Genomic DNA, 15,043 nt, shown 5'->3' with positions numbered 1-15,043 from the left:
CCCTTCAACTCCTCCCTGCTTCCCTATTTACAGAGACTTTGTTTCCATCTTTTCCTTTTCTCATATTTTTTCCTTTCTCTCTTTCCTATTAAAAGAAAAAGTTTGGAAACCACAGGGCTAGAGTCTGTGAGATTCCCACTAAAAAACCCAAACTTTGTGCCTGTTTCCTCATTGTAGTCTTTGTTCATGATTATTTTCAAGTGCCCAAAACAAGGAATCTGACTAGTCACCACCCCACCCCCAAACAGGATGTGGACAGTCAGTGACCTACAATTTTCCTTAATCTCTCACTCTAACAAGCAGGTTCAGCCTCCTCAACTAAGGGAGAGAAGTGACCAGGGAAGTCCCCATATCAGCTGCTGGCCTCGGTCCCTGTCCAACTTGGCCTCTCCTTATCTTGGTTCCCTCATCTACAAAGTCAAGAGGAGGAAGCAGCCTCAGTGTGGACGCTCTGCAAAGTGACACCTGTCTCTGTGGTGTCCACCCTTCTCCCAAAGATAGGCAGAGGCTGCAAGCAGACAGGCACTCACCATTGGGGGGCATGGGCCCACTGTCTATGCTGCCCCCGTGGCCGGGCGTGTTGCAGAAGGGCGGGGCCCAGCCCTGGAAGCAGTGGCAGTTTTGGTTGTTGTTGCAGACCTAGAATGAGGGGAGGGCAGAGGTGTCAACACTCCAGAGGGCTCCTGCCTCCCTCGGCTTCTGCCCCATGCAGACATCAGCCCTGGGAACACATACCCCGTGACCACTGCACTTCTTCTCGCAGCCTTCAGTTTCAAAGAAGGAGGTGTTCCTGCACTGTCCCTCAAAGCAGATCTGCAGTGAGGGGGAAGCACAGCTGTCAGTATGACACAAGGGACATTGGGCAGGAAATAGGACATGAGGTTGTGCACCTAGAGCATGTGGGGACCCAGAAAGGCAGCCCACTTCTGGTTATTTAGTACAGTGGGAAATCTAAGAGCCTAAAAATGCTGCTATTACCTTTGTGATTAGAGAGAGAGTAACAATTATATGGCTAAAATATCATATTTAATACCTATAAAATGTTATACTATATTGATTATGTTAACTATTCATCTATTAATAACCACTACTTACCATTATGTTTAAAAATAATGATTTTGAAGCAGCCTACTCTGTGCTAGCAACTGTATCAAGTGCTTCACATTTTTTATACCTTCACTGTCATAACTGACTATGAGATACTTGACATTACTTCCTCCAAGCTTCTCTAACTTAGACCACTTTTACCTCCTAAGGTAACTAATGAAATGGATGAAAATGGTAATAGCTAGCCCATCTAGATGCTTTACAGACATGATCTGAATTAAGCCGTAGTCTACAGATGACAGTCTATTGCTAGCACCTACAAACTTTTATAAAGGAAGCTACAGAGGCTCAGAAGTTGGAGAGGCTGGGATGTGAGCCCAGGCATTGCCCTCTAGAGTTCACACTTCTCAGTTTCCCCTTTCTGCAGCTCAGCACCTGAGTGAGGCTGGGGGGAGGGACTCACGTGGTTGAAGCCACACTTGGTCCCAGTCATCACCAGCCCTGGGTCCAGCATGTCATCCTCTTCAGGACTTCGGTAGACATGGGTACCCCGGCACTGAATCTTCTTCCCATTCATGACAATGGTGGTTTCAATAGCTACTGCATTGGACTCCAGGGGCACCTCCCGAGAGCTCTGACACTGGATCTTCCCACACTTGGCATCCCTGGGCCCGAGAGAGAGGCAGGGGAGATGGAATCAGAAGTTGGGGAGATCTAGAGTACCACACAGCTTTAGCGTTTCTTGGCCAAGACGGGAGGCTCAGGTGAGCTAAAGAAGAACTCCACAGCAATGAGTATGCTGTAGAGATCCACCAGGAGAGACCCCAGATCTGTGGGCTTAGATCAAGGGAATGGAACAGACTTCATGTCCCTGAGCAGAACTAGATAGGGAACTGGTCCTGGAAAATCCTAACTTCAGAGATACTTTCGTGGCCTAAGCAATCTATCCCCTTATGCTCCATCTACCGCCATCCACCCAGGCACTCCAGCCAGATGCCTAGGGTAATCTGACTCTTCATTCTCCCTTGTTTCTGGGTTTCAGTAGTTTTCAAGCCCTTAATTATTAGCCTTTCCTCCATAGCCTCTGCAGTTCATACCATCATGCTCTCTTACTTGAGCCTTAAGAAACTGACTTCCCTGTCGTCAGTCTTCCCCTGTGGGAATGAGTCTGTCTCCTTCCGTGTTTTCAAGCGGAAGTCCAGACTCCCCTAAGCAGTCATTGAAGCTTTTTCATAATTTAGCCCCTGCTTACCTATCCCAGCTCATTTCTCACAGACCCTCTCCTTTGCACTCCAAAATTATACCTTAACTGTATCACGGTGCTATTAGCTCTTTAAACAACTAGTTTTTCTCCAACCACCTCTCTGCCTAGACCACTCTTCTACATACCAGCATGCTGATACATTCTGTTCATCTACTTAGCTGCTCCATGGCTCATAACTTCCCTCCCTAACCCCAGGCCACTAAGATAGTTTGGGTGGCTCTCTCTACATTCCCATTATCACACTGTATGATTTATTAAAACCTTTACGAACTCAGCACAGGGTCTTGCTGTAAACACTCAATGGTCAATGAGTGGGTGGATGGACACATGGATGGATGTATGGATAGGATAGGATAGGTGAGATGAATGAATGATCTATTCAGATAAAAGCATAATTAGCACTCTGCAAATGATCCAAGAGATCCCTGTCCGACTATAAGGTCTTCCCCAAAGGAAGACTGATCAGCTTTCTAGGAAGCCTTGCCACCCCTTCTCCCTGACTTTCTTAGGCCTGAATGCTGCATTGTCAAACAACAGGCTAAGAACAGACACGGACTTCAACTGATTTCTGTAAAGGCAGCTCCGGGGCCATCAGCTGCCGAGCTGGGTGGCAGTAAGCAGGACAGAGCAGGAGTTTGTCTCTTGTCATCCCACGGGGTCTGCTCTGTGGTCATTACCTCATGCTGCACTTCTTGTTCTGACCATGCATGTCTTTCCCACAGTTTCCGTATTCGTCTCCGGCCACATTCACCCTCTCAAAGCAGAGATCCGGGGCAGGCTGGGCTCCTGGGTGCACAAGAAACAACATGGTTCAGTACACAAGCCTGTCAGCAGTCCCCAAGGGCAAAGGCAAGCTTTGGCAAGATGACGGAGTCAAGAACGTTTCTCCTGTATTCCTGTCAGGTATCCCACCCCCATGTTCTCACCAAGACCAATTCAGAGAAAATGTTTTCTGTTTGTTGTCATAGCTTATCAAGCATTTATATCTCTGGGGGGTTGCACGCTAAGCCTACTGTCTAATTACACAGTGCCATCGCATTTCAGGATTTTAAAAATAGGTAATGCGAGCATAAAGCTGTCAAGATATAAAGTATATCTTTGGAACTTTTCCTCGGAGCCATCCTGTTCCACTTGCCCTACATTCTGAAAAAGCAATAATTAACAGTGCATTTTCTAGAAATAACTATATCTTTGTATTATGCATCTCCTGGATACAATCTGGGTGTGTCTTCTAGAGCAAGTCTAATAAAGAAGGAAGCACATTCTATTCACTGCTCTGTACCTCATATTTTTACCTAGTTGTTGTGGGAGATGCTTTTTATTCAGCATATAGAGTCACCTCCTTTTATTTAGCCACAAAGCACTGCATTGTGCAGACTGACTGGAATTAATTTAACTGGTCCCTACTAAAAGGTACAGAGGTTGTTATTGCTTTAACTAACAATAGTGCAATTAACATCTCCGAAAACATATCTTCACATACATATATGAGTACAAGTGTTGGCTGTTACTAAGTAGTGGAACTGATGGTCCCAATCAATGCATTTAAAATTTTTCTATCTCCAAAGCACTTTCCAGGGGGTTGGACCTATCTGATTCCTCACACCCTCCATAATATCATATTATGGTTGTTGTTATTAACCTTTACTCTTTATAATCCGATACATAAAAAATTCTACCTCGTATTAGTCATAATTTGCTGTCTTAATATGACTGAGGTTAAAATCTTTTCATAGCTTAAAGGACCATTTGCATTTGCTTTTCTGTTTCCGTCATTTTCTCCTTTATATCTAGATTATTGTTATTAAATAGCAGACTCTGAGAACTAAAAGCATCAAAGGATCAGGAAGATTGTTGCCCACTGGCTCTTTCTGAATCTCTCAATGGGAAGAAAGAAGTGGGGTTTTGTGGCACTGGGAAGTGAACCTAGGAAGTGAACATGCTAGGAAGAGTCGTACTTTGATTCTATTTTTTTTGGTGGTCCTGGGGATTCAACCCAGGGCCTTGTGTATGTTCGGCAATGGCTCTCCCACTAAGCTACAGAGGTGGCATCTGGAAGCATTTCTGAGCCACGATGTTGAGACCCTGAGTGGCCGGCAGGCTGGGCTGGCTTAGTGGTGGGGTGGTGGAGGAGGGCTGCTCTCCCTAGCAAGCCCTTACCAGGGCCCCACAGCTGCTGGCACTGTTCCCGGTAGGTGAGGCACATGCCATTGTAGCAGTAGGCCTGGCCATCCTCACAGAGAGTCCCGTCCATCATGTAGAAATTGGTGGGGCAGAAGGGAGACCTGCCCGTGCAGAACTCTGGAAGGTCACACTGCTGGGCCTGGTCACGGCACTGGGTGCCCGGAGCCACCAGCTGAGTAGAGGAACGAGAGGGAGAAACAGCTGATTACTTCCCTGTCCTCGACCCTGTCAACCAAGATCTCATATGCGTCACTTGTGTGGAACGGAACTTTCACCACCTTTATTTCACAGCACTTTTTACGCAACCTCAGTAGTTCAAGCCATCATAGGCCTTTTAATCTAAACAGTGACTGAGGCAATGAAACCTGAGGCTTACAGAGGACAGTGTTTCCAAAATTACACAGTAAGTGGTGAAAGAGACAGGGCCACTGATAAATGCATGCGTTCAGCTAGCATTCACATAACATCATTGAATTCACAAAGCTTATCAGCAGCGATACATCCCCATCACTGAGCCAAGCACTGGCCTGAGTAGGTCGTTATCACACAACCTCCTGTGCCCCTCACAGTAGCCGTAGAGGGGACACTGCTATTTGTCAACTTTGTAGATCAAATAACCTGATCAATAACACACGTTGGGCAAATGGTAAAAGATTCCCCTCGAATCTCATTGAAACCTGTGGTGGTCAGGGTTACTAAACTCTTTCCGGTTCACAGAAAAATGACCTAGGCTCAGATGGTTAGGAAACTGCCAAAATCACACAGCCAGGAGTTGAAGTCAAGGTCTCAGACACCAGGAATCCTTTGTGAGGCTCCAGATGAAATCCTGGGACTGGATGCAATGGCTACACTCCATGCTTGTTCTCGGGCCTTGCCAAAACTTGAAGGACTTGACCCACCACAGTCTCCCCAGGGGACACTGGGTCAAGCCAGAAGGCCTTCAAGTTCCCCCTGAGCCAGGTAAAGAAACCAAGGACTGAGAATGAAGCCTTCCTTCGCTCCCGAGAGGCTACACACTACTCACAAGGGCCTTGCAGGAAAGAAGGCAGGCAGGCCCTTCCTGGCTACCCTCAGGGCTGGCTGCTTGCTGAAAGGGCCCTGGCTGCAAGTGTGAACAAGAAGAGCATGAGGAGAGAACGCTGTAGCAGCCACACCTCCACCATCCAGGAGCAAGGTGCAGAACAGAGGAGCTACTCTGTAGCCAGTCGGTCTGAGTCACATCCCAGCTCCTCAACCAGCACTGGGGCCTCGGGCAGCTATCTGAGCACTTGATGTTCATTCACCCATGATTTGAGATCCCAACTCTCTCAAGTGGTTGTTAAGACGAATGACTTACTTGTAACAAAGTACTTGAACAGTATCTGGCGCATAATGAGCACAGGATAAATGGTGGGGAGAAACATAGGTCCCTAACTCCAGCCCCAAACTCTGAGGGCAGATGTTTCTCAGATTCTAGGTATTAATATGATTCATATTTTTAATTACTATACCGTATGCATATAAATGGTATATAACCTTGTGTGTACACAGATATGTATGTAACACATGTATACATACAATTATACATGTATGTGTGTGCATAATTACATGTTCACATTACATGTGTATAACAACCTTACAGCAAGGCCTGAGTGAACCATTATGAAATATATATATTATATATATATATATGTATATATATATACACACACACATACATATTCACTTTAGGTGTGATTTTTTTAAAAGACCACAATTAGCCTCATATCAATTCAGTTCATGTTTTGTCACTAAATGTGATACAAACATTTTTTTTTCAGATTTTAGAACTTCTTGAATTCCAGAACTGTGGCTTAGAGACTGTGGTACTATATTAACACTAATAGCAAGAATTTCTCTCCCATATAGGTAGTAGGGATACTACTTCCATCCAGAGACAGGAAGAGCTGCATCCAGGCTCTTCCTGCCTGTTTCATTCTAGGTAAGTTACCCATACTCTATGAGCCCAGCTTTCTCATCTTCAAGTGAGGATAATCACATCATGGGCTTTTGTGAGGCTTAAATGAGACAACCTATACATACTTCTAAGCATAGTGCCTGGCTTCTTCTAAGACGTCCACTCAGGTCTATCAAACTTGTGATACTTATTATTATGAGATCAGGTAATATCAAAACTACTCTCTGTGTGCTTGTTTTTAAAAATGTTTTGCCACCCCCCAGGAGGCACCATCCACTGAGATGATCTTAACTCAGTGAGGCCCAGAGGGGAAAACAAGTTCAAGAGACTGTTCCCACTCCAAGTGTCTGAAACTTTCATTTTTCTTTTCTCCAGCCCCCACTCCCACCCCAGTGCTAGGGATGGAAACCGGGGCCTTGAGCGCACTAGGCCAGCACTCCACCACTGAGCCACACCCCAGCCCCGTGTCTGGACCTGCAATGCCATCACTGCCCCCGGACGGAGGTTGGAACCGGAAGTCACCCATGGCAGAGCTGCTGGGTCATAGCTGCAGGCAGGGGAGGGGACACTCACCTTGCACTGGTGGCAGCAGGCACCGTGGGCACACTCTGCCCCTTCCTTCAGGGTGCAGTTGGAGGCATTGCAGCAGGGGTTGTTGCATTCCTGAGGGCAGTGGGTGGGCATGAGTCTCTGGGGGAGTAGAGCAGATCGGGGGACAGCCTTCACCACCCCCCCCAGCCCCAGCCTGCCCTCCAAACCCTGGGGGCCCTGCTTCCAGAACTCCTTGCCGAGACCTGTCTTGACAGCTTTACCAAGGTCATGTGAATTTATCACAGAAAATACACATAGGCACAATCCCTAGTGACACCACAATTTAAAGGCATCTGCCTTTCAAATGTGCATATTTTCCAATATACCCATGCTTATACTTATTTTGCAAAATATAGTATTCACACTGCTCCTAATACAACTCCTTCCTTTCCAAAGGCCCTGGGCTGATCCCTTTAGGATCACGATGGTGAGAGTGGTAGCATCTTTAATAGCTCTTGTTTTATTCTGAAAGTTACATGCTTGTGCCAAAAGAAGAATATCATACACTAGAAATCAGAAAACCAAATCGTTTTCTCCACATGCACGGATCCTCCCTCTCACCACCATCATTTTCTGTGTTACTCGTATATTCTTCCTCAATTTTTGTGCATGTGTTAGCAAATTTTCATCCTTCAAAAAATAAAGATGAAACAATCCAGTTCTGCTTTTTTGCAGAACAACATGCTTCTGTTAAAAATGACAGTCACACTATGTGGTTTTGAAGATCAAAAGGAAGGAAAGCGCTCATACACAAAGACTTCTGCTCCTTCCTCCTCGCAGCCCTTCAGCTTTTTCCTCTATTCCCTTTCAATCACATCTTCTCCAGGATAAACAGCATGAGCTTGTTATTTTAAGCATCCTCATAAGGCTCATGCTCAAGCTCATAAAACTGGCTGTGTGGCTTCCAAAACAAGTTCAGTGCAGCTGCAGGGCCAAGGAGGCCATCTGAACTCTACTAGAGGGGAGAGAGCCACAGGATTGTGGTTTCTGGCTAGACCAGATGCTCACCGGAACTCCACCCTGATCTTGAACGCCAAGAGTGCCAAACACAAGCTATGAAAGGCTACAGAAGCAGTCCATCTGGAAGGGTTACTGACCACATCTTGTACGTGGTGGGGTTTCTGATAGTCATGTGTAGGAAATGCCTGTGACTAGGAAATTTTATTTGTCCTATTCTCTTTTGACCTTGTGCTTGAAATCGATGCAAGTTCCTCCATCCTGCTAGCACCACTGGGACACTTACATCTTCCTCCCCACAGTCACACTCTTCTCCATCTTCCAGGAACCCGTTCCCACACCACCGGCCTCCATAAAGCGTCCTGGTGTCCGGCATGTTGGAGAGACACATTCCACCTCCTGACTGCAGGTACCTATCGAGCTCCTTCTTGTTGCATCCATTGAACACTTTGGGAAAGGGGTGGCTGGTAGGGGACAATGGAGGAAATAGCTGAGAGTCTGCATATCCAGCAGCCAGAACAGCCGCTAGTCATGCTCTCTGTGAAGCTGATCCCACCTGGATCCTCACAGCGCCACAGATGCATGTTCCATCCCCGGGGAACACTCATCAGTGCGTTAACTTGGAATTCTTTCACCCTTCATCATGAAATATTAACCATCTCATAGTACTTTATTTTTCTTACTCTGCACGGTAAAGGTATTTGCAAAGAACAGCAACTTCTGTCCTTTGAAGGAGTTGCAGCAAATAAAAGATTATGAATGTATTACAATAGGTGTCAAGCTTCAGCGCCAGCCCAAACTTCCCCTAAAGCCAGTATCAGATGGATATTCTTTTGTTACAGAGGACCAGACCAACAAAAACCAAGACCATGGTTTTCATTTCTCCAAGGACCAATGATTTGTTCTTTGTTGTGGAATGCAGAGCACACTCCAAACTGAACTAGCCAACTCACAAACACGTGTTGTTTATCACGAGAGTATGATTTCTCGGTCCCTCATTACTGGGAAAAAGAACCAAAACTACAGTAGTTCTCTTTTCTCTGCAGTTTTGCTTTCCATGGTTTTAGTTACCCATGTTAAATGGAAAATTCCAGAGATAATTCGTAAGTTTTCAATAACTTTTATTATAGTACATTGTTATAATTGTTTTACTTTAGTAGTTATTATTTTTAATGTCTAATCACACCCGCTTTACAAATTAAACTTTCTCATGGATATGTATGAGGAGAAAAAAACATAGTATATGTGGTTTTCAATACTCTGTAGTTTCCGGTGTCTGGAATGTCTTCGGACAGTCCCCACAGTGAAGGGGAAACCACTGTCGTATGAGTTAGGTCTACAAAGAGGGAGTTACCCTGCTCCCAGTACTCCAAACCAATTAAAGGCTAAGCACGGGAGAGTTTCCTGTTAAACTAGGAAAATTTGTTAGAGTAGGAATTACTATAACTCTCAACCATTTGTCCACAGATACTACTGGGATTGGCAGAGAAAGGAGTGGACTTAACTGTGACCTCACAGGGACTTCAGCGTGACCGGTGGAACTGTATTCTGCACATCAACATCATTCTTTCTGTGTCACCGCCAAGAAGTGATGACTGAACCGTGGATGTGGGAGGTCCAGAGAACAGGACCTCCTCTGGGAGACACTGAGACACCGTACTCTGCATGCACGAACAGACCCTACTGAGTTGGGTGAAGGGACAGAAAGTCCTAGCATGATGCCTTCCAAGGAGAAACTCGGGTCCTGGAGGAACCCAGTGATCTACGCTGAGGCAGACCCTAAGAGATAAGTCCCCTGAGAAACTCCAGAATGTTTTTCAAAGGCTTTGGTTTAGAAAATCCCTCATGACATCAGGAGAAGCAGCTGGCTTGTCTTTGTTCCTCGTGGGGAGTAACTGTGTGGTGTGCAGAGCTTTTTAAGCAAGCTTGGATGTAACAGCACTAAACAAACTCCTTTGGGATGGAAGCACCAAGGGTTGTGGTTGTGATCAAAATGGGTCCTTGTCAAAAATTAATGAAGGAAAAATGACACATGCGATCAGCTCAATTTTATGGCTAAAGACCCTAGGCAGAAATTAAAACAGCATATACAGTATATATGCTGAATAGTATATCCGGGGTTTCATCAGCACTGCATTTCCTGCTAGAAACCTGCTCTTTCCATACACTTCCCTTCTTGGTGCTTTCCCAATTTCTTTTTTGGAGACAGGGTCTTGCTATGTAGCCCGGACTGGTCTTGAACTTGTAGCAATCCTCCTGCCTCAGCCTCCCGAGTGCTGGGATTATAGGCATGTGCCACCACGCCCGGCTGGTACTCTTCCAATTTCTTTGTGATAAAACCCACATTTTCTTGAACACCCTACCAGCATATCAAAAGAAGTTCCTCAAGTCCGCTGGAAGGAATATTTGGGTCACACTGGCCATGCCGGCCTCCCTCCTTCCCACCCTCACCCTTCCCACTGACTCACCCAGTGGCAGCTGCCATGATGCACCCACCATCAGCAGGACTGGCTAAGCAGCAGCCTTCGGAATCGTGGGTCATGCCAAAGTTGTGGCCCATTTCGTGGGCCACAGTCGCAGCCACACCGATGGTATTATCAGAGTGGTCCTGCTCAGGGAGAGAGTTCGGGTCAAAGTCAAGGGGACGGCACTGTCCATCCCTTCACCCACAATCTGTCTTTTTCCAATTCAAGCCCTGCAGCTCTCCACAGTATCCTCTACCAATGGGAATGCAGGCCCTCCATAGCTGCTTTCTACAGCAAGTCAAAGCCACTGTCATTATTAGGAAGTCAGGCTGTTAAAAGTCAGTGTATCCTGAGTTCTTAACGGATGCAGACCATGTTTGTCCCACTGATGAATTGCTGGACCAGTAAGTGCTTTTCCCCTTCTTCCTCTCAACACATGTATCTCTTCAAGACACAGGGCGATGGACAGGAGACACTGCCACAGGTCAAGCATAGGGTACGTTTGCTCACTACTTTCTGAGAGCACCACATGACAGATGCATCCCAGACACGGCACCTGTCGTCATGTGTGATTCTTGTCAAAAGCAGAAGCTAAAGAAATAGGGAATAAACAAGCAAGCAGAGCAGGCACAGTGGTGAGTGCCTATAGCCCCAGTTACCGGGCAGCCTGAGGGGCGGATCACTTGAGCCCAGGAGTTCAAGACCATCCTGGGCAACATAGCAAGACCTTGTCTCAAAAGCCACAGAAGCAGCCAAAAGAGATTTACTAAACACATACGTGTGTTTCCGGCATGATTTCCTTTAATTCCCATTCTTACCCAAAGATTATAAACTGTGAAACTGCCCTTATTTTACAACTGAAGACACCTATTAACTCATCCAAAGTCATATAAATATTCTTTGAAATTTATCAGTTCTGACTCTAGAGCCTAGGGTTTTAACATTTATGTTTTTTGGTCAATAAATAAATACAGGATGGATGGAGAGATGGACAAACAGATGACCAGGAGGCTTCCTGATATTCACTTACAGCTTAGAAACAGTCACAATACTCTCACTAAGTCAGAGAGAATTTCCAAAGCAGGGTAATTGCCTATGACTTTGAGATATGCTCTTCTTTCATAATGACATCCCTGACCATGCAGGACCTGGAATAAAAACACTTCAGTTTCTCTTCTCTTACTATTCCCCGGACCCTGGTTTGGAACATATGAGAGATCTAGAGACAATACTCATGAAATCACTTCACAGCTCTCCTGAGCTTGAAAATCAAAAATAAACTACAGTAAATGAAAATTCACCCCTAGGTACCTCCATTTCTTAGAGCTTAATGACTTCATTTTAAATAAGTGGCCTTCTTGATGTCAAGGATTTTTCTTTGGCAATAATAAATATCAGAACCTTCTTTTCAAAGGTGACCTCCTGTCTTGAGAGGCAGTTTCGTAGCTCCTGCAGGCCGAGCCTGTGGCGGGGACTCACCGAGCTCACCCCTCCAGAATGGTGCACAGAGCACATGGTCCTGAGGAAGGCCAGGCCGATGGTGGTGCCGTGGAAGGGCACGCCCCTGCAGGAGAGAAGAGGGGTAACTGGGCGGGGCTGGGGGAGGCTGTTCCCCGGGTCCAGAAGCCAGCGGCTACCACGTGCTCTCTGGCCTCCCTGACATTTCCAGTTCATTCCTGGGGGAGGGGCCCTGGTATTTTGGCCACTGGCTGACTTTCAGGTCACCACACCTCTCACTTCCTCTCACCTGCTCCCTCACTGCTCCAGAGAAAAAGAGAGCGTGGAAAAGGTCACGAAAAAGGTCACGTTCTCTCTCCCCTACAATATGCCTGTGGCCAATTCCCTGGAAGGAAACGGCAGAGCTTGCAAGCTCCATGCCATTCCTGCTGCACAGGAAAAAGCTCAGAGGGAGGGGTAGGGAAGGGGGGCACAGGTTCTGATGCCAAAGTGAATCATGCTGCTTCCGCCAGCTGCCTGGTCCCAAGCCTTGCCCCTGGCTCTTCAGTGTGGGCCTTTCGGGACAGGGTAGGGAGATTAGGCAGCAGCTGTGGGGCTGATGCTTCATTCTCCTGTCACCTCAGGGCCAAGGAAGCAGCTGTGTCCCCTTGGGAGCCTCACGAAGTGCAGCTGGGTGCAAGGATGAGCTGTTCCTGCCTTTGTTTTGCAGTTGTGATCCTAATCTGCCAATGGCCAGCTACGTCCCCCAGTTTTAACATGTCCCTCCCTCAGCTGTATACATCCAGGATAGAGGAAAAAGGATGAAATGAAAGGCCAGTATTTCTGTGCACGCCACAAACATGTCATCTGCTTAAAGGATTTCTGTGGAAATTCGTTATGTGGTATATATCTCCACGCTTTTCTTATCTAGACCATGATATGTCTGACTATCTTATTTATTTTAGGATCACTAGAAACTAGCATAGAATCTGACACAACATGGGTAATAAATAAGTGCTGAATTCAAGGCAGACTTATGTTCAGAGAAACGATCTGCAAAGAAACATGCAAAATATATACCACTTTCTACAAAGCCCTACTTATTACTTATTAAACTTAGCCGTGGTTCTGAGGAAGTCCTACTGGAAACACACATTCAAGATTTTGCCTAAACCAGGATGCTTCCCCATTCAGGCTAAGAGTTTTGATAACCAAGGGGAACAGGGGTGTAGCACAGTTGTATAGCTCTTACCTAGAACACATAAGTCCCTGAGTTCCATCCCCAGCACCACCACAACAAGAAGTTTTGGTACCCAAAGACTCTTCCTGGGTGGATGAACAATCATAAGCAACCACTCAGAGCCTGGGTTTTGGGGACAGTTATTTCCCACAGCGTCCTGCAGTTCCCGTGGGTTGCACACATTTCATTTGCCTGAGCTGCACCAAGTGAAGAGGAATTGCCTTGGGCACCACATAAAGTACATAACATAGTTAATGTATGTAAATAACAAGACTTCCTGTCTTTTACATTTGTTTTCTTATAACAGAGGCAACACCAAACCCGTGGGTCATGGGCTGGACACACCTCCAAGGGTCAACCCGGGTTTGAATGATTATCGACTCTGAGATATATTTAGGGAACAGGTGAGAAAGGGTTTATTATCTCTGTGCTGTGCTTTTTGTTGTAACTGCCTTCAAATACCTTGGAAGCCAACATTAATAAATGCCAATAATCATCCTTAGTGGTACCCTGTCTCGTACTATCGCAACCCTATGAGTTAGAATTTTCTCTCTGGGACTGAGGAAAACCTAACCTAGTCCCTCCCAGGGCTGGCCTCCCACCATGCACATGGTTCCTGTGCTGTCCACCACTCTCCCTCCCTCAGGCACCCAGCGCAGAGCTCCTGGGAAGCGAATGGAGGGTGATTTGAGGAAGCCCCTGCCCTGTGCCTGTGGTAGGAGATGAGTTCATATACCAGAATGAAGTCTGTCACCAAGCGGCCACAGCCCCCCAGCTGTCACTGCCTGAACACACACACACAAGCGTTTCAGCTGCTCAGCTGATTCTGATGAGATTTTTAATGGTATTTTCTGAAGTGCGCTGGGTCCAGAGCACACGGCGGAGAAAGGCTTGGTTCCCTGGGCTAAGGAGCCAGGAGGGCCTTGTACAACCGGCGAACCTCACCAGGCCAAGAAAGGCAAATGCTGAGCACACACACAGTAGACAGAGGCCTTCAGCTAAGGTGGAGGCAGCACACACAGGAAAAAGGCTACTTACGTGATTAACTGAGCGTTGTCGTGCTTCTTCCTGGTGAGCAGCCTTCGCCTCCAACTAAGAAATGAGATAAGCGTGGAGTACGGATTCTCTGAAACTTGACACTTATCCTCATGAGTCCATACTTCCAAGCCCACGAGAGCAATCCGAATATTCAAGAATCGGTAAAACTGAAAAGACCAAAACGCTGTGGTTTCTATCAACACCATATGGGAGTTATCATCCCTTCCTAACCTTAGAACTCAGAACACAGCCACCAGATCTCTCCTTTGCCCTGGCTCCAAGGGGAGAGGGAACAGGTGTTCTTGACATTTTTTCAGAAGGTGAAAGTGACGCTCTGGAAAAGATTCACAATATTCTGGGGGTAGAACTGCGGTATCTTTGCTTAGAGAATGGAGGACTGAGACAGGTCATAAAATCGGTTCAGATACATACAGGGCTATCATGTGCAGAAAGGCTGAAAGTTGTTTCTCGCAGTCCTCAAGTAGGGATTGGGTTCAGAGGTAAAACAAGACAAGAAGATAAATTTCATAAGAAAATAGGGGGAAAAAAGCATTTAAAAAAAAAGCCAGCCATGGCTGAGCATGGTGGTGCACACCTATAATCCCAGCACTCGAGAAGCTGAGGCAGGAGGATCACTGTGAGTTCAAGGCCAGCCTGCACTACATAGTGAGACTCTGTCTCAGTCCCCGGCCCCTCAAGTGCTGTTCATGAGCAAGTTCAGATCTGAGATCTGTTATCTTCTATAACAACCTTCCTTGGCCTAGCTAGCTGGATGATTTTCTCTATCAATTTCTCACATAGCCCTTATCTTCCTATATGTATCTTAAAAAGCTCTCTTGTTTAAAAAACAAAACAAAACAACTTCATGGAGGTATAATTTACAT

General features: G+C 46.2%; 1 protein-coding gene and 1 long non-coding RNA gene across 7 annotated transcripts in view; one reads left to right on the top strand and one right to left on the bottom strand.

Moving 5' to 3' along the window:
* The window catches only part of Adam19 (ADAM metallopeptidase domain 19), a 96,832-nt gene that overhangs the window by 22,704 nt on the left and 59,085 nt on the right, over window positions 1-15,043 (bottom strand). For 3 of the 6 annotated variants that reach the window (XM_087194909.1, XM_087194908.1, XM_021240603.2), the window contains exons 9-18: window positions 14,160-14,326; window positions 11,924-12,008; window positions 10,448-10,587; window positions 8,266-8,443; window positions 7,005-7,121; window positions 4,472-4,667; window positions 2,989-3,097; window positions 1,511-1,712; window positions 736-813; window positions 531-639 (exon numbers count right to left, since the gene is read on the bottom strand). In XM_087194909.1, coding sequence (XP_087051035.1) covers window positions 531-639; window positions 736-813; window positions 1,511-1,712; window positions 2,989-3,097; window positions 4,472-4,667; window positions 7,005-7,121; window positions 8,266-8,443; window positions 10,448-10,587; window positions 11,924-12,008; window positions 14,160-14,326 — 1,381 coding nt within the window. The remainder of the gene's footprint in view (window positions 1-530; window positions 640-735; window positions 814-1,510; window positions 1,713-2,988; window positions 3,098-4,471; window positions 4,668-7,004; window positions 7,122-8,265; window positions 8,444-10,447; window positions 10,588-11,923; window positions 12,009-14,159; window positions 14,327-15,043) is intronic. The other 3 variants (XM_087194911.1, XM_087194910.1, XM_013078674.3) reach the window with 1 other exon arrangement.
* LOC147822983 (uncharacterized) lies at window positions 8,250-13,619 on the top strand. Its single transcript, XR_015444827.1, has 2 exons — window positions 8,250-8,388; window positions 9,447-13,619. It is a non-coding gene; the product is annotated as an uncharacterized LOC147822983 (long non-coding RNA).

The sequence above is a fragment of the Heterocephalus glaber genome, unplaced genomic scaffold, assembly GCF_053883595.1.
Source record: "Heterocephalus glaber isolate CG9 unplaced genomic scaffold, H.glaber_assembly_v1.0 deba00001606, whole genome shotgun sequence".
Taxonomy (NCBI): domain Eukaryota; kingdom Metazoa; phylum Chordata; class Mammalia; order Rodentia; family Bathyergidae; genus Heterocephalus; species Heterocephalus glaber.
Note: the sequence above shows the minus strand (reverse complement) of the source record. Positions and strands in the feature narration are given on the sequence as shown.